Below are 24,427 nucleotides of genomic sequence, written 5' to 3'. Positions count from 1 at the left end.
CCTCAAACTGTAGAAGAAATAGTCCAAATATGGAACATGTCATAGAAATAGCCCAAGTATACAGTCATGCATGGCAGCAACTTATACAGTAGTGCAGTCAAATAACTGATTCCTGTGAAACAAGCCCACAACCTTGGCATTGCCAGCACCATGCTCTACCACTTGAACTATCAGAGCCCCAAATGCTGGCATAAATAATTAGCAAACAATTTTTGTTATAGTGTGAACTTTATCAGTATAGTTTCAATATTTGAGATCCTCTTCAATTTGAACACCCATTCATCTAATGCATTTTTAAGACTGCATCAATGTTGGGGAAGCTACTTTGAAACTAGCTTCGTCAAGCTTCAAGCCACTCTTATAACTGAAAGTAGTTCAGTCAAGACAACTCTCTGAATAAATGTAAGGTGTTTTAAAGGATATGACAAGCTACGCTGCTGCTGCAGGGCAAGAACATACACAGACATGTTGTGTTGTGCAATTAAGACATGCTGCTGCTGCTGCACAACTAAACATACATACAATTCCCTTGAAGTAGATCTAGACAAGTGATGCTGAGGTGGAGGAGGGTTTCAGAGAAAAAATCTTGTAGTGCGATGCAGTGAACCTGCAAACAAATTTAAAAGAGTTATTTAAATGTTAGATAAAGAAAGTGCATGCAAGTTGATTGGCCATCAGATTATATGTTCAAAGGACCTATCAGTTTGCACCATGTACAACCCCAATTCTGAAAAAGTTGGGACAGTATGAAAAATGCTAATAAAAACAAAAAGGAGTGATCTGTAAATTATATTCACCTTTTGATTTATTGAAAGCACTACAACTACACATTATATGATGTTTTACCTTGTGAATTGCATTGTTTTTTTTGTTTTTTTTGAAAATGTACAGTAATTTCAAATCAGTTGATTGCAACACGCTCCAAAAAAGTTGAGACAGGGGCAATTTAAGACTAATAACAATTTGACGAGTTGAAATAACAAGGCGATGTGAAACAGGAGATGTTAAACAGGTGAGGCAATTGTGCCATAGTACTGTATACAGTAGGAGCCTTCAAAAGTCCCAAAAGTCCTAGTCCTTCAAGAGCAAGGATCATTCAAGACTTGCCAATTTGCCTTGAGATGCTTAGCAAATAATCCAGCACTTTGAGAACAATGGTCCCCCAAGACAAATTGGAAGGATTTTGGGCATTTCACCCTCTACGGTGCACAATATAGTTAAAAGATTCAAGGAATCTTGTCAAATCTTCTAAATGCACGTGATCTCTGATCCCTCAGACATCACTGTCTTAAAAAAATGGGCTTGAACATTTACTTTAGTAAACCTTTGTCAGTCAACATCACTCACCGCTGCATCCATAGATGCAAGTTAAGACTTTACTTTGCAAAGCAGAAGCCCTACATCAACACTGTTCGGGGTTCATGGTTCGTGGTTCATATGTGCGAGCAATGGCAGCCGGTGGAGTTTCTGGTGTCTCTAGGGTAAGATGGTGCCCCTGTAGGGAGTAGGTGCACTACGCAGACTGCGTTATGCGTATAGGGAGCAGCAGTACCAGTCAGTAATATTACATTGAAGATGAATAATGCCAAGAAATTGACCATGTATTCAGATGGTCCCTTACCACATCCTTCACAGTTTTAACAATAAATGCTTTTTAAGTTAATAATAATAATGTATATCCTTTATTATATGCTGATAACTTTCCTAACCCATGACTTTATTTCTTCGATTATTTATCTAATTTATCTTATGTATACATCTGTGTTGGTTTATATTATTTCATTTACTTTATTTTAATTATTAAATGTTTTCCTTCACCTGTACCTTTTGTCTTTATAACTCAGTGATAGTATTCATACATTGGATCTGTGTAATTTTGTGTAATCTTACTGAATATTTATATTCAACCTTCTATTTTTACACAAAAAAATCCAGTTTTAGCACATTGTGTGGACCTTTCAGGCGGTCCCTTACCACACCCTCCACAGTATTAGCACGTTTCAGCACAATGTGTGGACTTTTCAGATGACCCCTTACCAACCGTATGAAACATTTCCAACTTGTATCAATGTTAAATTAACGATATGAAACGATATTGCCGTGACACAATCTTACTGGCTAATGGGACAAATGGCATCCCGTATTGATTCGGGGTGATCCCGTATTTTAAGGGACGTGTGGCAACCCTACTTGGAGGTCTAATCAGAGCCCCTGTAGTATGGTGACCCTATAAGCTTAGCCTCAAATAGCATAATGTGGCAGTCCCCTAGACATTGTTTTTGAATGGATGTCTATGGAGGAGATGCCTCAGTGTTCTGAATAAACTGCTTTTGTGAGGAAACAGCTCATCACTTAATGAATTGACTGCCTGCCTGCTAATCTTCAACATGTTTTACACTAAAAATCCTTTTGGGATGAACTTTGTGTGGAGTTTACAATGATAAAATTATGTTTTATAAGAGAAGTCATGGATGATTTTGTGACAGGTAGGTGTCAGTTTACAGCTCTCCCCATTCATTTGTATGATATCCACAAACGGTGACTTACTGTCGTAACATGCTAGTGGACAATTACGCTCTCTCCTATGATATGAACCTCAGAGGTTGTTATCTCCTAATCTAATACATTCTCATGCAGTGTTAGGTAAGTTACTCTAAAACAGTAACTACTAATTACATCTTCTACAGTGTAATTAGATTACAGTACTAATTACTCTGTATGAAAAGTAATTGCATTACTTATTACTAATTACTTTCTAAAACCCTTATCAACCACGACCATATTAAAAAATACAAGGATAGACATGAAACTGTTCTTTTAATTCTTTCAAATAAATTATATAAAATCAAATAAATTATTAATGAACTGGCCAAAGAATTCAAGGGGGTTAAATTAGAAAACATATATTATAACATTAGACATTAAATTTAGATTTTAAATTCACTATTGTTTTATATAGAATTGTTCTATAGTCTATACAGTATTTAACACAATTACATCAGAAGTAACTGTAATTAAATGACTGAAAAATTAAGAGTAATCCCTTACTTTACTTTTTTCAATGAAAAAGTAATTTAATTACAGTAATGAATTACTTAGTAATGCATTACACTCAACACTGTTCACATGAGCAAAGTGTGGATGTGGAGAATCGTGAGTTTATTGGGAGAAATTGTAAATGGGGAGTACAGTGGGAGGAGGTGTGGAAAAACGGGAGAAACCCAGTAAAATCTGGAGCGTTGGCAGGTATTAGGTGTGGGAATTACAAGGTAATTGGCGATATGATATAATATCAATATTTAGGTTATGATACGATATTATTGTGATTCTTTATTTTTGGTGTATTGCGACACTATAACTACGATATATTGCGATATTTCACTCAGTGTTTCTCATTTGTCTACATCAGACTTAAGAGAACTGTTTCCAAATCACCAAATGCATTGTTAAATCAATATAAAAGTGCCAGTTTACAAAACAAGGCCAGTTTATTTCCTAATATCTATGTACATGTAACATCTGAGGTTGTTACCCATCCTACCAACCACCAGAGCCCTCTCCCAAATACTGATCTTCACCCATTTCTTCACAGCTCATTTCCTGTTTACCACATGTATATATAGCCATGCAGTTCCATTGCTCATTGCGAAGTATTGCCAGTTTACCCTGCATTATCGAGTGTTTTTCCCATTGCCATTGTTTATTTATTCATGTTATGACCATTGCCTGTTTTTTCTGGATTTACTGCTTTTTGGATTACCCTTTGTTTTGTTTACCTGGTTGGATTGTCTATTTGGTTTATTGGATTTATCTGCCTGCTTTACAACTACGTCTCTCTGCCTGCTGTTTTGGATTGTTTGCTTGTCTCTTTTAATAAACTTCCTGCACATGGATCCTAACACCGTCTCCATGGCCAGTTCATTACAGAATACTTCACCTACCATGGATCCAACGGAAGTCTCACAACTCCAGGCTGCATTTGCACACTAGTGCGAGGTTTTAAAGGGTAATCAAGACCAGCTGAACAACCTACAAGCTGCCAACGAATGTTTGACTCACTACATTCATTCGCTGCCAGCTCCTCATGCTAAACCGGTAAGCTTTGCTCTTCCTGACAAGTTTGATGGTTCCACTGAGAAATGCTGGGTTTTTTACGACAGCGTAAAGTCTATTTCTCTAATCAACCTGAATCATTTAATCAAGACGCCAAGAAATGTACCTTTATGATGTCTCTGCTTACCGGTAAAGCACTCGATTGGCCACTGCTGTTTGGGACAAAGATCCTCAAATCCAGACCTTGTTTGACTACTTTGTTCAACAGATCCATGAAGTCTTCGAGTATCAAAGCGTGTGGTCAAGATATCTCTGTTCAGCTGCTTCATTTACGGCAGGGCCATCGATCTGCAGCGGACCACGCAATTCTGTTCAGGACGCTAGTGGCTCAAAGTGGGTGGAACGATGTCGCTTTAAAAACTGTTTTCCGCGAGGGGCTTCACCAAGAACTCATGGCGGAACTGACATGCAAGGGTGAGGGTTCTACTCTGTCAGAATTCATTACCATGGCTATCAAGATGGATAACCTTCTCCGTAATGCTCCACGGCCCAAGTTTCACTCCGCTTCTAAGTCTACAGTCTCAGTACAGGCACAGGCATCCACCGAATCACCCGAACCTATGCAAGTTGTTTACGCCCGTGTTTCTATGGAGGAACGCCAACATCGATTTAACAAAAAACTTTGCTATTACTGTGGTGAACTAGGTCATCTCAATGCTGCATGCCCACATAAGAAGTCAAGTTCCCCTGTATCAAGGCTGAAAGTGAGTACCATGAACTTTGTATCACCTATCCTTCACAGTTTTTTGTTGCCTGTAGAGATCTCCATTGGTGATCATATAAAATATTTTACAGCTTTAGTGGATTCTGGGGCTGCTGTTAATCAAGAGATCATACAAGAACTCAATATATCCACCATTCAATGCATTCCAATGATTAATATCACCACTGTTGACAACGCTCCAATTGGTACTGGTATAACCCAACAAACTGTTCCCATAACCATCAAGATTGGACTATTTCATGTAGAGAACATTTTACTGTATGTTAAACTCACCCAATCACGCTCTTATCCTGGGCCATCCTTGGCTGGCCATCCATAACCCTTCTATATCCTGGAACCAGGGTGAGCTCACACAATGGTCAAGTTTCTGTCATGAACATTGTCTCCATGTTGCTGTCTCCATGCCTTGTCTCACCACCAGCATTGAAAGCCTTGAATTCCAAACAGTAACCATGATTCCCAAGGAGTATGCAGAATTCAATGGTTTTTAGTAAAGTCAAAGCTACTACAAAGCTTCCTACTCACCATCCGTGGGACTGCGCCATTGAACTTCTGCCTAATACAGCTCCTCCGAGAAGCAAGGCTTATCCATTGTCACGCCCCGAGACCCTAGCTATGGAAACATACATCGAGAAAGACCTTGTCTCCGGTTACATCCGTCCCTCCACCTCTCCAGTAGCTGCAGGTTTTTTCTTCGTGGAGAAAAAGGAAGGTGTACATCCATGTATCGACCATTGAGGCCTGAACCCTGTCACCTTAAAATACCATTACCCACTGCCACTTGTCCCCTCAGCCCTTGAACAACTCCATGAGGCTAAGATTTATACTAAGCTTGATCTACGAAGTGCTTATAACCTCATCAGAATCAGAGAAGGAGATAAATGGAAAACTGCATTCATCACCACCAGGGGGCACTATGAATATCTGGTCATGCCATATGGACTTGCTAACGCCCCCTCTGTTTTCCAGTCTTTTGTCAATGAGATTTTCAGAGACCTACTGAGTGTGTGGTGGCCTACATTGACGACATCCTCATCGACTCTCAAAATAAAGAACAACATATCCAGCATGTCAGGACAGTCCTATCACATCTCCAGGAACACCAGCTATTTGTCAAGGCAGAGAAATGTGAGTTTCGTATCTCCCATATCACATTCCTAGGTTACAATATCAGCCACCAAGGTGTAGAAATCAATGTCTCTAAAATCACAGCAGTTACCGAATGGCCTTGACCTTCCACAATCAAAGAACTACAGCGATTTCTGGGCTTTGCCAATTTCTACCGCCACTTCATAAGGAACTACAGTACCATTGCAGCACCACTCATGTCATTGCTCAAGGGAAAATCCAACAAGTTGCCATGGAATGACGCCGCATACCAAGCCTTCATCTCCCTCAAGTCAAGCTTCACGACCACTTCTATACTGAAACACCCCGACCCCAATCTTCCTTCCGTCGTTGAAGTAGATGCTTCTGGTTGTGGGATTGGAGTGGTCCTGTCACTATGTCATGGTACCCCAGGCAAGCTTTACCCTTGTGCATTCTTCTCCAGAAAGTTAAATTCAGCTGAATGAAACTATGATGTGGGGAACAAGGAATTACTTTCCATGAAGGCAGCACTCAAAGAGTGGCATCACTGGTTAGAGGGGGCAGTCCACCCGTTCTAAGTTATCACTGATCACAAGAACCTTGAACACATCAAGGGAGCCAAGAGACTGAATCCACGTCAAGCCCGATGGTCATTGTTCTTCACCAGGTTCAATGCTGCCCTGGCAGCAAGAATAGCAAAGCAGATGCACTTTCATGCAGGCGTGATCCACCCCACATCCAACCTCATCCTGGGACATCATGGAAGAAATACAATGAGCACAACAGAATGAACCATCACCACCTAACTGCCCCCCAACCAAGCACTTTGTACCACAAGCTCTACGTCTGAGAACTATCCAATGGGTCCACACTGGCATCCAAAGAACAATCACTCTGGTAAGTAATTCCTTCTGGTGGCCATCTGTGATTCGTGATGTTACTAACTATGTGAAGTCTTGTCAAGTGTGTGCACAGTCTAAGATCCCCAGGGAACTGCCCATGGGATTACTTCAACCAATACCCCAAAGACCATGGTCCCACCTGTCCATCGATTTAGTCACTAACAAACTCCAATGGATACACCACCATACTGGTAATTATCGATCGATTCTCAAAATCATGTAGACTTGTCCCTCTCAAGGGTTTACCCACGGCTATGGAAACTGCTAACGCTCTATTTCACCAAGTATTCAGAGTCTATGGATTACCAGAAGACATCGTGTCCGATCGAGGTTCACAGTTCACGTCCTGAGTTTGGCAGGCATTCTGTAAGCAACTGGACATCAGTGTGAGTCTAACCTCAGGCTATCACCCCCAAGCCAATGGACAGGTGGAACGTTTAAACCAGGAGATTGCCAGATATCTTTGGAGCTACTGTAGCCATGAACAGGAAAAGTGGAGCGACTTCTTGCCCTGGGCCGAATACGCACAGAATTCCCTCACTCATACCTCTACGGGACTAATCCCCTTCCAATGCATGCTGGGATACCAACCCCTGATGTTCCCTTGGTCAGGAGAACCATCTACAGTGCCAGCAGTGGACGATTGTATTAGGTAGAGCGAGAGGGTGTGAGACAGCGCACATGTCCGGCTACAGTGAGCGATCGCTTTCAGGCTGACCGGCGGAGGTGCCCTCACTCCAACTATCAGCCTGGACAGAGGGTCTGGTTATCCACAAGGGATCTGAAGCTACGGCTACCCTGCAGGAAGCTCAGTCCAAGGTATGTGGTTCCAATCAGAATTATCCGTCAAATAAACCCAGTTACTTACCGATTAGAGCTTCCTGCTAACTACAGCATCTCACCTTTCCTTCCATGTGTCCTTGCTGAAACCAGTCCACCCGGCGTCTGGCCCTGGAATCACAGATCCCGAGCCTCTGCCTCCACTGGAGGTTGATGGAGCACCAGTGTATATGGTCAGAAAGATCACGGACTCAAGGTGACGAGGGAGCCAAATGCAATACTTGGTGGACTGGGAAGGCTACGGACCAGAGGAGAAATCATGGTTAGCCACCAAGGACATACTGGACCTGTTCCAGATCCAAGAGTTCCACCAAGCTCATCCTAAGCACCACGACCAAGGGAACGTCCCAGCAGAAGAACACCAGGAGTTGTTCGTAGGAGGGGGGGTTCTGTAACATGTGCGGTTATTACCCATCCTACCAACCACCAGAGGGAGCCCCCTCCCTTACCCATTTCTTCACTGCTCATTTCCTGTTTACCACATGTGTGTATATATAGCCATGCAGTTCCTTTGTTCATTGTGAAGTATTGCCAGTTTACCCTGCCTTACCGAGCGTTGTTCCATTGCTATTTTTTATTGATTCATGTTATGACCATTGCCTGTTTTTCTGGATTTACTGCTTTTTGGATTACCCTTTATTTTGTTTGCCTGGTTGGACTGTCTATTTGGTTTATTGGATTTATCTGCCTGCTTTACAACTACATCTCTCTGCCTGCTGTTTTGGATTGTTTGCTTGTCTTTTTTAATAAACTTCCTGCACATGGATCCTAACAACGGCTCCATGGCCAGTTCGTTACAGTACAATGCAAAGCCATAATCATAAGACCATAATGGCTACCTATTTCTATGGTTATGTCAATGTAGCTAGTCTTTCTAAAATTAAATTATAGTATTTATAGTACAATAGTAGCCGAAACATTTAAAAAAAAAAAATTATTACAATAATAAATTATGTGTATCAGTTTCAATACACAAAAGTATAATGATTTCAACTAAATGGTTAGCTTATTTTATATGGTACTTACATTTTTGTCATTTGCCAAAATACCCTATGTTACTAATGTAAAACTGTAATAAATTTCAGTAATGGAGGATGATTATGTGTAAAGCTTGATAACGGCACCTTTTAATGGAGTGTTGTTGAATTCCTAGATCGATTTGGCAAAGATATTTTTTTTTCCTATCACCATAATATTAATGTGGAAAAATGTAAATAATTATATACAATATCACAAGGAAAAATATCAAGATACTTTAACATATCGCTATTTTTTCCCACCTCTAGCAGGTATGCAACTGTGTTTTTTTTTTTCATAACTAAAAAGTTGTACTCCTAAAGAAATAGATTTTTTTTTTTTTTTTTTTACATTTAGATAAAATCATGACCACACACTTGAGATATAGACTCAAGTCATATCAGTAACCTTATAAAAGCTGTTTAAATCTACATGAATACTGCTCAAGCCTGCTACTGCTCGCTAAATCTCAGTAACCGCCCTGTTCTTGGACACTTTCACTCATGGATTAATTAAATCATGGCTGACTGTGAAAAGTGAATTTTTACAGTGGCATCGGAAACACTAGGTGTTTTGACCAGCAAAACACAATCAAAAAATTACTGAGCACACCTTTCACTAATGGGGCTTTTCCACTGCACGGTACAGCTCGACTCGACTCTGCTTGCTTTTTGGGGGTTTTCCACTGTGGATAGTACCTGGTACCTGGTACGTTTTTTTAGTACCACCTCAGTCGAGGTTCCAAGCAAGCCAAGCCGGTATTAAATGTGACGTCAAAACCCTGCAGATCACTGATTGGTCAGATAGAATCATCACTACCAGCGTCACTGGATTTGCGACACGGGACATGAACCGGCTAGTTTTAAAGATAGCAACAGCGATAGCAATATCATTTGTTCACGCGACTTTCGAATTGTAAAAAGAAATGGCTGTACGCAAAACCACGCCATGGTCAATAAACGAGGTGCAGACGTTCCTCTCGTTAGCGACGAACGAAACGACGCAAAACGAAAAAGTCTTTCAGGAAGTTTCTCAGCTGTTGGCCGCACACGGCTACCACCGGACCTACCAACAGCGTAGGGAAAAGTTAAAAAAACTTAAAAGCAACTACAGAACCATCAAGGAGCACAACAGACGGAGTGGTTCAAACAGAAGAAAGTGGAAGTGGTTCGACCAAATGGACGCTATCTATGTCAATAGACCCGTCAAGCAATGGGAGGGAGAGTGCCCTGGACTCAGCCACAGTGTTGTTGGAGTCCACGATGGAGAATACGTTTTGTTACGTTAACTCTATATTCTGCTTGAAAACTTCACTTTATTTAGTTGACCAGCTACTGGAAAGCTTGCTTCTAAAACAACCAGGCCAATTTAACTGTTACACTTGTGTAAAATCACCATGCAACAACTGCTTTATTCAGCACAATGAGCTAGTAGCTAACGGCTAGCAGTCGTGTTATTGTTTATGGTCAGTAATGTTTGTGTCGCGTTTAAGATGATGTCATGGCAGTAGAGGCAGCGCAACTATGACAATCAGCCTATAATCCCACCCACGTTGAGGCGGCACTAAACTGCAGTGGAAAAGCAAGCTCAGAAAAGTAATGTGAGCAGAGTCGAGTTGAGTCGAACCGTAATGTGCAGTGGAAAAGTGCCATAAATATTTAAAAGAGAACCACTTATTTTGCATTTACCGTCCAAACAAAATGATTCACTAAAATGTATTGGAATTTCCAACACTTCATATGAGAGAGAGGACGGTTTAGAAGAAAACAATGTGAAATAAAAACAGCCCCTGCTAAAAAGATCATGCTGATACAGGCTAGTTAGTGCTGAGATGGTGCTAGCCATTTTGTTCACCAGCAAAGCTTAGCTGGGTGAGTAAATGATAGAAGAATTTACAAGTTAGTAGCTCCCCTACTTTTAGTTAGTTACTCCCCAGCACGTGCCAGCATCGAGTTAACACTCTAACAGCTCTTAATTCATGGCCCAGGCTAACCTTCACTGACAACAATTTGGTGAAAGAGATCTCCTGAAGATTTAGTGTTATCGCCATGTGCTGCTCAACAGAAATTAATTTTGAAAATGTGGCTATCGTTTTAAGTGCTTTAGCCCTTGTGTGCTCTTGTTGATTTCAATTCATGGGGAGGTGACCGAACAAGTGTGAATAAAAAAATGTGTTGAAGGAAGCGAGCTGTGATTGGGTCATCTCACGACGTGTGCCACTTGTAGTTAATTGCTATTTCAATTACAGCCTGATCACTTTTGCAAAGCTACCTCCCTCTCTCTTTGAGAAAATTGCAGTGGAAAGGCTCCCAATGGAATTTGTTCTGTATCCCTAGCTGAAAGCATTTCACTTAAGCCCAAGCACAGGGAGATGGGAACCACAGGGAATAGACAAGAATATTTCTTTCACATTTAATAAATAGCCATTGCAGTAATTTGAATAATCAGTACAATGAATGTGTCAATTAATCTTGCCACACCTGCCATTTAGCTGCATAAACATAGAGCAGACACATCGAAGCTATTCTTAGAAAGGCTGCTTATGGTTTTTCTAATACAGTATACCAGAATTTACATAATAAACATGAAATGCTGTTCCCAACCCTTTTTTACTTCTGTATTGTGACATGTCTCTGTGTGAAAAAGAATGTTTGACTAAAAAAATGTAGGGCATGACTTTATGTTATCCATCAAGAGTTGTTTGGATAGTGAAAAGTGAACTTTCACAATGCAACCAGGTGGTTAGAGGAGAAGGGAAAGGAAAGTCTTACATTATGCTAAAAGAATCCAAAGACAAACTTTTTTTTTTTCTTTTTCTTTTTGGGGAGATGACCCACTTTATATTAGATGTTTTTAAAAAAGATGTACCTACATGAAACATTTTTTTTATTTGATACAATGTACTTATTGTGAACCAGTGTTGGAGAGTAGTTAACGAAAAGTAGCCACGCTATTAATTTAAAATTGTTCAGTAGCATGACAGTGGCTCAGCTATTCTAACAATAATGTAGCTTTTCCAGTAACAACCTATGTTTTTCGACGAATTGCGCTGTAGTGTCATGAAAAGTTACATTTGACACATTGTATTGCGAATGCAACAATGGAGCCGAGTAATAAAATCCATAATGTAGTTAGCTACTTTTTGTTAGTAGCCTGTAGTGTAGCTACACCCAACACTGGTAATAAGTACATTGTATCAAATTTTATGTAAGAACATAGTAGTTAGAGAGCTAATATACATATACTGTATATGGCACCTAATATAAAGTGGGACCTATTTTTTTTTCTTACCCCTGTAATTCCCTGTTTAAAACGGCTAAACAGAAAATTCTCAGAGGGACGTAGTCAGTGTCTGCTGAGAAGGGGCTTTCAGAAAAAATGTGCCATGTTTGCGACTTTCTGCCATGTTTAATTGGAATGGAACGAGTCCCTGGGAAGGAATCCATTGCTTTGGGGAAATTAAATGCTCCGTCTGAACAAATGGGAAAATGACTATCTGTTGTCAAAGTGCAGACTTTGACAATTGCAAATTGTATATTTTTTTCCTGTGCTTGCTCTTTTGTGTTTCCACTTACATGTTGACATTTTTATTTATTTTTATTTATTTTTTGGCTTCTGCTGTGTCTCCCCAGGTTCATACCCTCGGCTGTCGTTAAGTTTCCGCATCAAGAGAAACATCGGCTACTTCATCCTGCAGACCTACATGCCCTCTATCTTGATCACCATCTTGTCTTGGGTCTCCTTCTGGATCAACTATGATGCCTCCGCTGCTCGTGTGGCCCTGGGTAAATTTCAGGATTTAGTTTAAAATGCACCCTATTTTTCTGTTTAAATACCAGAATGTTTTTTGCTCATAACATTCTTGCATACCACTTCCTGTTAACCAAGATTAAAAGGTGACTTAAAGGTGAAGTGTGTCATATCTTCACCACTCCTAAACAGAACTAAAAAAAGACTGTTTACAAAATTTTCTCAACATTTCCCCGTATTCCATATGTCTATCAAACAGATAGTCCCGCCCAAACTCACACCATTGGTTGAGTCAGTGTTGCTGGTTGGGATGCTCAAACAAACAGCAGTGTTTTGAAAGCACTACCCCTGATAGCACACATACATTGAATATTAAGTTGAGTCATACAACAAAGTATTTTAGGAAGCCACTGATTTAAAAAAAAATCATGATTTTGTGCATATTGTGCATTTAGTTTTTTTGGGGTGAATTTGGGAAAAAATTGCCACATTTGGGTATTTAGTGTTGCAAAATGTATTTATTTATTTATTTCAGACAATGGAAGTGGAAATTTTGAATTCAACACAGTTCAACACAAAGTATTTGGAGCAAAATAATTTATTACAAGCAGTGAGGGTAAATTCATGAACAGTTAAAAAAAAATACTATTTAAAACTAATGAGGACTATTGATATTGATGATATTTTCAGGTATAATAAAATAATAAAATCTCTGTGTAATGTAGTATATTTATTATGCCATGAATACCATAAAACAAAGACCTTTTAATCCATAACAGCAAAGAAAACAACAAAAATCATTTGGATTAGTTTATCTATGATTTACTCAATAGGCTCCATTCTTTGAATATAGATACATGTTTCACCACTAATGCCCAAAGTTTAATTTTTGCTACATCATGTCCCCAGACAGTAATAAGGAATATTACTACATCTTAGCAATTTAAGCATGAAGTACAACCTGTTTTCTCTAGGGGCAAGTAAGCGAAACTTCAGCTCTATAGGCAATGTGCAGCTTATACACAGAACAAACCACACACACTGACAGCAGACAGCACAAGATGAGAACACGTTCTTGCATTCAAACACAGCTTGATGAAACATAAATTCTAACGCATGGCTCTCAAGATGTGTTTTTCTAAGTTTACATCTCATTTACTAAATGTATATATATGTATATATATACATATATACAGCGTTGGGAGGGTTACATTTGAAATGTATTCCACTACAGATTACAGAATATGTGCTGTAAAATGTCATTTGTAACGTATTTCGTTAGATTACTCAAGGTCAGTAACGTATTCTAAATACTTTGGATTACTTCTTCAGCACTGGTAGATTTTTTCACTTGTTTTGACTATAAAAACTCTGCCAATACAGTAAGATAAAATACACATGTTAAAAATACATTCTCTGAAAAACCTAAATATCTTATGCAGTGTTGTTTCTAAAACAAGATAAATCAAATTGATCTTGCTTTAATGATTTTTAGATATTTTTACAGGAAAACAATAAAAAAATTATTATCAAGAATATGGTTTTTGCCCTAATATCAAAGGTCTTACTAGAAAAAAGAAATTGATCCAAGTGAAATTTCTTGATAAAAAAAAATATGATCGTGCTTGGTAACGTGCATGTAAAATGGCTAGAAATAGCATTTTAGCTTAGCGTAAAGCTGACAATTCACACAAGGTTTATTTCTATTTCTTCTGCTCCAAACTTACTTCAGACTTACTTCTCTGTCTGCTCGTATGAATGTAACTCATCATAAGAAAATGTTTCACCGCTGTTCAAATGCACTTTGGATCACATCATTTATATGTATAAATGTTCCCTGTCTGTCACTCACTGTATGCTGTGTCGATGTAGTGACACTAGGGGTTCGCTCTTGAGAGCCCCAATCACCTTTGCTTTATTCAGAAAAGGCCAATGAAAATTGGCGAGTGGAATTTGCATGCCACTCTCTGCCCTGGACATACAGCTATAAAAGGAGATGACGTGCACCACTCATTCAGACTTGTTCTTCTGAGCCGAGCGCACATGTGTGTTCGTCCTGTCACCTTGCCATCACTGCTGTCACCCTCGCATGGTCGAGTGTTGTGCTTCCCCATGGCGCTTCGGCGGCTGAGTCCACAGGTGTAAAAAAAGAGTATATTTAAAAGAGTATATTTTCTCTAAAAGAGCTCGCACAAATGATTGGCGTCTTTTTAAAGATGTCCTTTCGCCTTTGTGTAACTGGGTGTGGCTGTTATCTCTCTCCACCGGATGGTCACGAAATCTGATGCTTTCGAGCTGATGCTCCTGCCGGTAGCCCCTCCCTGGTGCATTCCCCTGAGGCTGGACCTTCTCACTCAGGGGCAGAGCATGCTCCGGCACCCATGCCCAGACCTCTGGAATCTCCACGTCTGGCTCCTGGACAGGATGTGGAGGACCTAGTAGGCCTTCCTCCAGCAGTGGTACACATGATCACTCAGGCCAGAGCCCCCTCCACGAGGCAGCTGTACACTCTGAAGTTGTGTCTCTTCACAAATTGGTGTTCTTCCCACAGGGAAAATCCACAGAGATGTGCAGTCGGGTTTGTATTGTCCTTCAGGAGGGGCTGGAGAGACAGCTGTCTCCCTCTACCTTGGAGGTGTACATGGCTGCTATAGCAGCATATCATGATACACTGGATGGGAGACCCTCACGGCAGCATGACCTGATCACCGGGTTCCTCAAAGGCACGAGGAGATTGAATCCCCCTAGACCGCACCTGGTTTCCTCTTGGGATCTCTCTGTGATCCTACCTGCCTTACAGAGAGCCCCCTTTGAGCCCTTGGAGCAGGCCGAGCTCAGCACTTTGTTGCTGAAGACAGCCCTCCTGGTAGTGCTCACTTCTATCAAGAGGGTTGGGGACCTGCAGGTGCTCTCTGTCACCAGCGAATGCCTGGAGTCTGGCACACTCTCACGTGATCCTGAGACCCTGGCCCGGTTACGTGCCCTAAGTTCCCACCACTCTCTTCCGGGATCAGGTGGTGAACCTGCAAGCGCTCCCTTCAGAGGAGGAAGACCCGGCCTTGTTGTTGCTGTGTCCAGTTCATGCCCTGCACGTCTATCTGGACCGCACGCAGAGCTTTAGATGCTCTGAGCAGCTCTTTGTCTACTTTGGAGGGCAGCAGAAGGGGAAAGCTGTTTCCAAACAAGGTTGCCCCATTGGATTGTGGATGCCATTTCTCTGGCTTACCAATCACAAGGCCTGCCGTGCCCTTTGGGAGTCTGGGCACACTCCACCCGAGGTGTTGCGTCCTCCTGGGCACTGGCGAGGGGCACCTCTCTAGCAGACATATGCAGAGCAACGGGTTGGGCTACACCCAATAACTTTGCAAGGTTTTGCAACCTACGCATAGAACTGGTTTCGACCCGAGTGTTACGGGGTGACAACAGGAAGGCCGGGCAGCCAGTCGGGTTTATCGCTTTCCTTTCCCCTTTTTTAAGGTGATAATGTGCGCTATCTTGTCCACAACAGTTCCCCACAACTGGTGAACACTGGACGCCTCTTTAATTCTTTAAGCACTAATCAGTGGCGGACTCGGTGGAGGAGTAACGCCGCCAGGCCCAGTACTCATGGTATGCCCCTTTTCAGGTGAGCCCGTGTATTGGGCTCAGTGCTCCATACGTGGTGATTCCCCCCTCAGTAATCCTGTATGATGCGTTTCCACTGTTCGGTTTCCCCTCAGGTGAACCCTTTGTTTCCCCTCATCAGAGCTCTACTCTGCCTCGGCCACTGTTGGCATCATTCCATATGTGAAATTCCCCGTCGGTAAGTCCATGTGAGGTATTCTCCACATGTTAACCTCCCTCCGGTAGGATGTGGTCTCCATAGTACTCTCCCTCTTGGAGAGGGAAGAGCACTTCCCCAGTGCTATTCTAGCAGGTGCTCAGCAGGAAATTGCTTAATACAAAAATCAGGAAAGGCCACCACCTGTAGCCTCCTCGGGTAAGTGCCTCCTCCCACCCTTATCAGGACCAAGGAGACGCCTTACCTAACTCGCTGGAAGGTCACAACGTGGTCGAACGCTCGCTGCAAGGCACACAGCAGCCAGTCCGTGTCCGCTCCTCCGTATCTCGTGACACGGTTCAGCACCTGCAGCATTTCAGATAGGAACCCCTAGTATAGGAACACAACGTTGAGTGAGTGACAGATAGGGAACGTCTTGGTTACTGATGTAACCTCTGTTCCCTGATGGAGGGAACGAGACGTTGTGTCCCTCCTGCCACGGCACTGAACCGACTGCTGACATGGCCAGGACTCTCTCTCGGCTCCTCAGCACAACTCTGAATGAGTGGTGCACGCCATCTCCAATTTTCAATGGCCTTTTCTGAATAAAGCAAAGGTGACTGGGGCTCTCAAGAGCGTATCCCTAGTGTCACAACATCGACACAACGTCTCATTCCCTCCATCAGGGAACAGAGGTTACATCAGTAACCAAGACGTTTTCCATCTGAAAGGACTAAATATTAAATGAAACAAATGACAAAAAAATGCAAAGTAATCTCTTCAGTAATCAAAATACTTACTGTATTGTAACTGTATTCTGCTTACTAATTATTTAATTTGTAACTGTAGTGGAATACAGTTACTTACTGTATATTTTGTTTCTTAAATACATATTCCCGTTATTTGTATTTCATTACTCCCTAACACTGCATATATATATATATATATATATATATATATGCATACACACACAGAGGCGGACTGCCCATAGGGAGAACCAGAACTTTTACCCGTGGGCTGGTTGCGAAACGGGGCCGCAATATGCCTCACTACCCCCACCCAGTCAACTAGCCACAATCTTTTTGTGCAACTTTAGCAAGTTGTGACAATTAATGTGCGAATTATACCCACCAAAACTGTTGTTGTGATATACTTCAGAGTATCAGCTATTGTTAGGAGTACTGGTGTTTTTACCCATATTTAATGAAAATTTTATTGAATTTAATTGCTTTAAACAAACTTTTGATTCAATTTCAGGTTGCCTACACAAAAATACTTATACACCTGCTTAATCCTACAGGCCACTTCTCTAACATCTATGTCATATTTATTCCCACAGTAGTTCTGTGTGGTCTCAACAGAGTATTAGTTTGCAAATATCCACGCTGTGTGGCCAGTCTTATTTACACCAATAGCAAATACTCAATCCATTATTTTATTCGCCTGACTAACAACTGACCTTGGCTGCCTTGCAGGTGTAACTACGGTGCTCACCATGACAACCATCAACACCCACCTGAGGGAGACCCTCCCAAAGATCCCCTATGTGAAAGCCATCGATGTCTACCTCATGGGCTGCTTCGTCTTCGTGTTCCTGGCCCTGCTTGAATATGCCTTTGTAAACTACGTGTTCTTTGGACGGGGACCCCAGCAACAGAAAAAGATCAACGAGAGGCTGAACAAAGCCAACAATGAGCGCCCGCGCTATGAGGAGAAGCGTCTGAGGGAACAGGTTCGAATCTAAAAGTATTTTCTCTCACCATTTCAAAGTGTCAATCAAAAATTTAATTAATTTAATTTAAAGGGATAGTTCAATCAAAAATGAAAATGTTGTTATCATTTACTCACCCTCATGTTGTTTCAAACACTAAAGGAGTTTTTAGGCATCATTATGTCTAACATCTCTTTTGTATTCCATGAAAGAATGAAAGTAATACAGGGTTGAAACAAAATGAGGGTTAGTAAATTATAACAGAATTTTTGTTTTTGGGTAAACTATCTACTGTATTTAATAAGCATTGTCAATGTTCATGCATGTCTAAATTGTTACAGATACAGTTAGTATGTAAGCAGAACAACTTCATTCATCAGAATAAATATGAATCAATGAATGAATCACTTCACATCATCCAATTCTAGCCTGCTATGTCTTTCAATCCAAAAAGTACAGTTACGTCCCATGTGATTGTTTTTTTCAACAGAATCGATTCATTTTTTCCCTTCACAAAAATGTGTCAGCCATTTCCATACTTCACAACTGTGTGGATTAAGCTCAGTCTCAAAAATAGAGTAATGAGGGACAAACACCATGCAAGTTTTACTGAATTAAAGGGATAGTTCACCCAAAATATAACATTTCGCCATATGTTGTTTTTTTTTGGGGGGGGGGGGGTTCACAGAGTTCAAAGTGACTGCATCTGTCAAGATCCCAATAGACCATATTCACAGTTGCGCCATCTTTGATTTTCACGTGAATGAAAACAAGTCTGAACAACAATGTTGTCTGAAGTTTTTTGTCTACTAAAATTTCTTGGAAATATTATTATTTTTTTTTTTATGTTTCATCAGTGGAATGATCCAAAAACACTTCAAACAACAATACAACCCACTGGGGAGACTGTACGTCTATATCTCACAGCCTTGTTGTCATTCCCGTCTAAGATGGTGCTGCTGTGAATAAGGCCTATAGGGTAAAAAACACAATAAAAGTAGTCCAGATGACTTTCGTGTTATATTCCAAGTCTTTGAAAGTCATAGCTTTGTGTGAGGAAGTGACCGAAATTTTAAGCAATTCACTGACAATCTTACCCTTTGCTGAAGTTCACGTCTGGTCCATGTTTGCGGCCAAATGCAAAAAAATAATAAATAAAAATTAAACAAAATAAATGGTGCATCAAGGTCATTGATATCATTGATGCCAAAACGATATCGTTTCCCATGAATCAAAGATTCTTCAAAAATGTCTACTTTTGTGTTCCACAGAAATACATTAAATCAAAACAAAACTTGGAATATGCAAGTGAGTACAGGCAGAATTGTTATTTTTGGGTGAACTGTTCCTTTAAGACATTTGTCTCTGTGTGTCTTGTCTGTCTTTATGTGAAGTTCTTTGTTATTGACCCTCGTGTTTATGCATTTTTGTATTCCTAGAAAAATCTTGCTTGATTGTCAGTTTATATGGGCATTTTAATGTTCTCTTCATTTTTTTTCTTTTAAATTGCAAGGACTCCATTTCAGCGCCGTTTCAAAGCAACACCCTCAGGTCATATACACAACGAAGAAATCTGTATCTTGAGGAACAAAGAAAAGTCGGGGTACATGCATTTAGAACTCATCAGCTGAAACAGTGATGAAATATGAAATATTCTCATTCTATTGTGTGTGTGTGTGTGTGTGTGTGCGTGTGTGTGTGTGTGTGTGTGCATCAGCCATCGCATTTTGAATGATACTTTGTAAAGTATTCTAATCTTGCCAAGTAATGATATTAATTACATCACATCATCATTGCATCTGCATGAAAGTTTGAAAGGAAGTTATGCTGTTTGAGATTTGAGTTTAGGACAGGGATTGGAAAGGTTTTTTTTTTTTTTTCGTTCTTGCTCCGGCATTCCGCAGTTTCTCTCTAAATTGTACAAAAAAATGGTTAGAATGAAATAATTGAATGCATAATAACATTTTCCAAGTGGTAACCAATTAAAACAAAATTAAACAATGTTTAATTGCGTTTTCCAAAAGATAACCGGTAAAAAAATAAAATAAAAAAGGTTAATATTGTTTCCAAACAGTAGCCAGTAAGACACAAAGAGCAGTTAATAACATTTTCCAAATGGTACTGTAAACAGTTACAATGAAAAACAAAAACAAAAAAAACTGTTAATAAAATTGTCCAAATGGAACCGTTTATAATGAAATAAATGAATGAATAATACAATTCTAACCATTTAGAATTAAATAATGTTTAATAACATTTTCCAAATAGTATCTCACTAGAACACAGTAAATAACTGTATGGCGGCATGGGCGTGGTCAAGCATTCGTCCGGAGAGAGAGAAAGCAGTAAGGGTGCACATTCCTGAGCGCTATAATGTTGAACACCTGTATGCACTGGGGAGAGCGATAAAAAGGGACCACGCCAGAGACGAGGGAGAGAGCTACCCATCTGAAAAAGACCAACCCTGCCTGTTAGAACTAAATCAAATAACTGCTAATAACATTTTTGAAACTGTTCCTGGTTAGAATGAAATAAAATAATAGTTAATAACGTTTTCCAAATGGTAACCCATCAGAATAAAATACAAGAACTGTTAATAACACTTTCCAAATTGTAACCAGTTGCAATTAAATAAAAGAACACTAAATAACATTTTCCAAATGGTAACCCGTTAGAACGAAATAAAAGAACAGTTAATAAAGTTTTCCAAATAGTTACTGATAAGAAATGAAATTACAGAACAGTTAATAATTTTCCAAATGGTAACCGGTTAAAAAAAAAAAATTAACAGTTATTAGTGTTTTCGAAATGGTAACCAGTTTGAACTAAATCAGATAACTGTTAATAACATTTTTGAAATTGTAATCGGTTAGAATTAAATAAAAGAACCGTTAATAACATATTCCAAATGGTAACCCATTAGAATGAAATATACGAACAGTTGATAACATTTTTCAAATGGTAACCGGTTAGAATTAAATTAAAAAAAACGTTAATAACATTTTCCAAATAGTATCCAGTTAAAACAAAGTAAAAGAATGGTTAATAATGTATTCCAGGGGGCCTGGTTAGCTCATCAAGTAAAGACGCTGACTACCACACCCTCGAATCCAGGGCATGCTGAGTGACTCCAGTCAGGCTTCCTAAGCAACCAATTGGCCCGGTTGCTAGGGTGGGTAGAGTCACGTTGGGTTAACCTCCTCGTAGTCGCTATAATGTGGTTCTCACTCTCGGTGGGGCACGTGGGGAGATGTGCATGGATGCCGCGGAGAATAGCGTGAAGCCTCCATATGCGCTAGGTCTCTGTGGTAATGTGCTCAACAAGCCACGTGATAAGATGCGTGGATTGACGGTCTCAGATGCGGAGGCAACTGAGATTCGTCCTCCGCCACCCAGATTGAGGCGAGCCACTACGCCACCACAAGGACTTAGAGCGCATTGGGAATTGGGCATGCCAAATTGAGGAGAAAAGGGGAGAAAAATCATCCCACCAAAAAAAAAAAAAAAAAAAAACGTATTCCAAATGGTAAGGAAATAAAAGATTGGTTACTATTGTTTTACAAATTGGACCCGGTTAGAATTAAATAAAAGAATGGTTAATAATGAAATGGTGGAATTCCAAAAATTGACTGTGAAGTCTTTGGTTTCATGAAAAATGTGATTTTTTTTTTTTTTTTTTCATGAAAAATAAATAATTATAGTAACTGGTTACAACATTTAAAAACATAATTTTCACTCTGGAACAATCGCAAGGGATTTTGTTCCCGTTTTATTTTATATTCTGTATTAAAAATAAATAAATAAATAAAAAAGTTCATTCGTTTTTGTTTCACTTTACTTGAACTGTTTCTAATCCCTGGTTTAAGGCCACTAATGTTTTGCGGCTGTCCGTGACGTCTCTCTCTGTCTTGTGTTTCCTCAAGGTGGACGCTTACGGAAACATTCTTCTCACGACTTTGGAGATGAACAACGAGGTGATGCCTTCGGACATGGGCAGCAGTGTCAGTGATTCGCGGAACTCAGTGATGTCCTTCGACAGTCCCGGGGTGCAGTTCCGTAAACCCATGGCATCGCGGGACGGCTTCAGCCACCACTCGTTGGACCGCAGCGCCATGCGCAGTCGCGCCAACTGCCGGCTAAGGAGGCGCTCGTCCAAGCTGAAGCTCAAAATCCCCAACTTGACGGATGTAAGCACCATTGACAAGTGGTCCCGGGTCATTTTTCCCATCACTTTTGGATTCTTCAACCTTATCTACTGGTTGTATTACGTGAATTGATATGCGTTCCCCTAGGAAACATGGGCCATATTTTGAGAGCACATTTAATTGGCTTTGATACAATTGGAAAATATGTGTACACATATATGAAAAGTTGATACATATGTATATGCATATTTCTATATATTATATTTCTATATACACACACGTGTGTAAAATCGAATGGACATTTCTGGTGTAAAAAAAAAAGTATTATATAGAATGACTTGAATGTTTAAGAATAATACAAGAGAAACATTTCAAGTATCTGAATTTCTTTTCCTTCTGAGACAAATACACAAACATCAACCACCCATTCGAGGGTATGGAACTTAAGACTGCATGATATTTTTGCTAAAAGAAAATGAAAGGTTGCAAGAAAAAATGGACATGTCAGAGCATCTCATCTGCTTTTTATTGATACTGTAATCAGCCTCTCCCAACTGCAGCTCATGAAATCAGAAGTGGCTTGTGCGCTTTGGGGCATCAACCGAGCAGAACCCCAAACCCGATCCGCTGCTTTCACCCTCCCCATGGAAGAGACTTACGGCATTGTCCGTTTCTACACTGTACAGCAACCTTTTTTGGAATTATGTGTCATTCCTTGATTTTGCAAGTGACAAGCATTCTCTTTAACGGACCTCAGCTCTGGTCAATGGTTTACACACTGGATGGCCATTTAGAGTTTTACCCAATGCATCCTGCCCAGAGTCAGTACGTTTCATTTCTCTCTTCCCTTTCTTTGGTGATTCTCTTTTCATTGGCTTTCGGTCTGAAAGTATAATCATTTTTTGGAGGGTGTCATCAGATGTTCTAGAGTTAGTTCATAGATTATAAGAAACTGTTTAATTACCTGGAATTTAAGAAAATGAAGAAAGAATTGAGAGAACATTCATTCATTCAATAGCCTTATTGACACGGTCAGGTAGTATTACTGTTCTCCTTTACTCTTGTTTCTAGTGCATTTCATCTGTTTTATTGATACAGTATTCATGACCATCTTGTAGAGCTTTGAGTTGTTTGGAGTGGAGGGAAACCTTTAGTGGATTTGAAGTTAGTCCATCAACTGTGAAAATGTACAAAATAAGGAAAGAAAAGTATTGATTATTGTGTATTAAACAGGGGGTGTGACCATATTTTTATCTGTTTCATGTTTAAGTCGACCAATCCGACCATAGTGTGACCTGATTTTGTATATATATTCAGTCATTGTAGTGATTCATCCTGAATGATACACACCGACGCTTTGAGTTTCTCTAAAATGTGCCTGTCTGATACCTGAAGGATGTGTTCTCAGTTTATTTTGTCAATGGAAGAGGGCCAAACGACCCTTGAACTTTAAGCACTGCAGACCCACCCACAGCTCTGATGTTGTGCATCTCGGGATTGAATCTCGAAGATGGATGACATCAGCATAATCAGGAAAAAAAAGCTTCTGAGTCTTTTCGGGGCAAAATGACATGTACGATAAAAGCCATGAACTGACGTGACAACCAAAAAGGCCTATAATCCATTTCTCTTTTTACCATTTACCTCAGATTCACCCACCACCACTTTGTTTTGGAGTTCGCCTCATTATGATTTACCTCAGCTCCACTGATGTTCTCTGGGGAGGGTTTTTCACAATATCAATATCATTGAGGTCGCTAGATCTCTATCCGCTCAAATCCATGCACCAGCTCATTTACCATCCATATTCATCCAAAACTCATTCACAAAGCTTTTAGATGTCTAAGTGCTCAGAGAAGCTCAGTTGAGTAGAAGCAACCCAACTTGTGCTTCTCAAAGCAACGTTGGGTCAGTTCTTGCAGATGTGGATGAGGGGTGGACTAAAGGGTAACTGGTGGAGGCTTCAGGGGCATGGGAGATGAGAACCCTAGACTATGTTGAGTTCTTGAGGAGAATATTCTGAGCAGGTCTCAAACCTCAGAGCTCAACAGAGTCCTTTGGCTCTCAAACCCCATTGTACCTACCTCACCAAACCTCTTGACAGACTACCAAACCACCGACAGAATATTCATACCATAAAGTAACAACAGAATCAGGGAGAACTGAATAAACAGAAGGATGTACTTCACAGTACTAGCGAGTTCCTACGTTACTTGTCAGCAAATAACCATACAAGCATGTTGGAGGGATTTCTAGTTGTGTTTTTATTTATTTTTGTGAGCACGACCATAACACCTGTGCAAGGGAGTCTGAACTCTCAAGTGCAAAGTGAAAAATGCACAGATATTAAGTGTAGCAATTAAGTTAAGCGTAAAT

At 40.2% G+C, this 24,427-nt stretch overlaps 1 protein-coding gene across 2 annotated transcripts in view; it reads left to right on the top strand.

The window, feature by feature from the left end:
• Window positions 1–22,183, top strand: part of LOC127429347 (gamma-aminobutyric acid receptor subunit beta-4-like) — a 103,895-nt gene extending 81,712 nt beyond the window's left edge. The window contains exons 7-10 of one of the 2 annotated variants that reach the window (XM_051678329.1): window positions 12,318–12,470; window positions 17,671–17,927; window positions 19,420–19,509; window positions 21,830–22,183. In XM_051678329.1, coding sequence (XP_051534289.1) covers window positions 12,318–12,470; window positions 17,671–17,927; window positions 19,420–19,509; window positions 21,830–22,183 — 854 coding nt within the window. The remainder of the gene's footprint in view (window positions 1–12,317; window positions 12,471–17,670; window positions 17,928–19,419; window positions 19,510–21,829) is intronic. The other variant, XM_051678330.1, reaches the window with a different exon arrangement.
• The last annotated feature ends 2,244 nt before the right edge of the window (window positions 22,184–24,427 follow it).

The sequence above is a fragment of the Myxocyprinus asiaticus genome, chromosome 38 (assembly GCF_019703515.2).
Source record: "Myxocyprinus asiaticus isolate MX2 ecotype Aquarium Trade chromosome 38, UBuf_Myxa_2, whole genome shotgun sequence".
In the NCBI taxonomy this organism is placed as follows: Eukaryota; Metazoa; Chordata; class Actinopteri; order Cypriniformes; family Catostomidae; genus Myxocyprinus; species Myxocyprinus asiaticus.
Note: the sequence above shows the minus strand (reverse complement) of the source record. Positions and strands in the feature narration are given on the sequence as shown.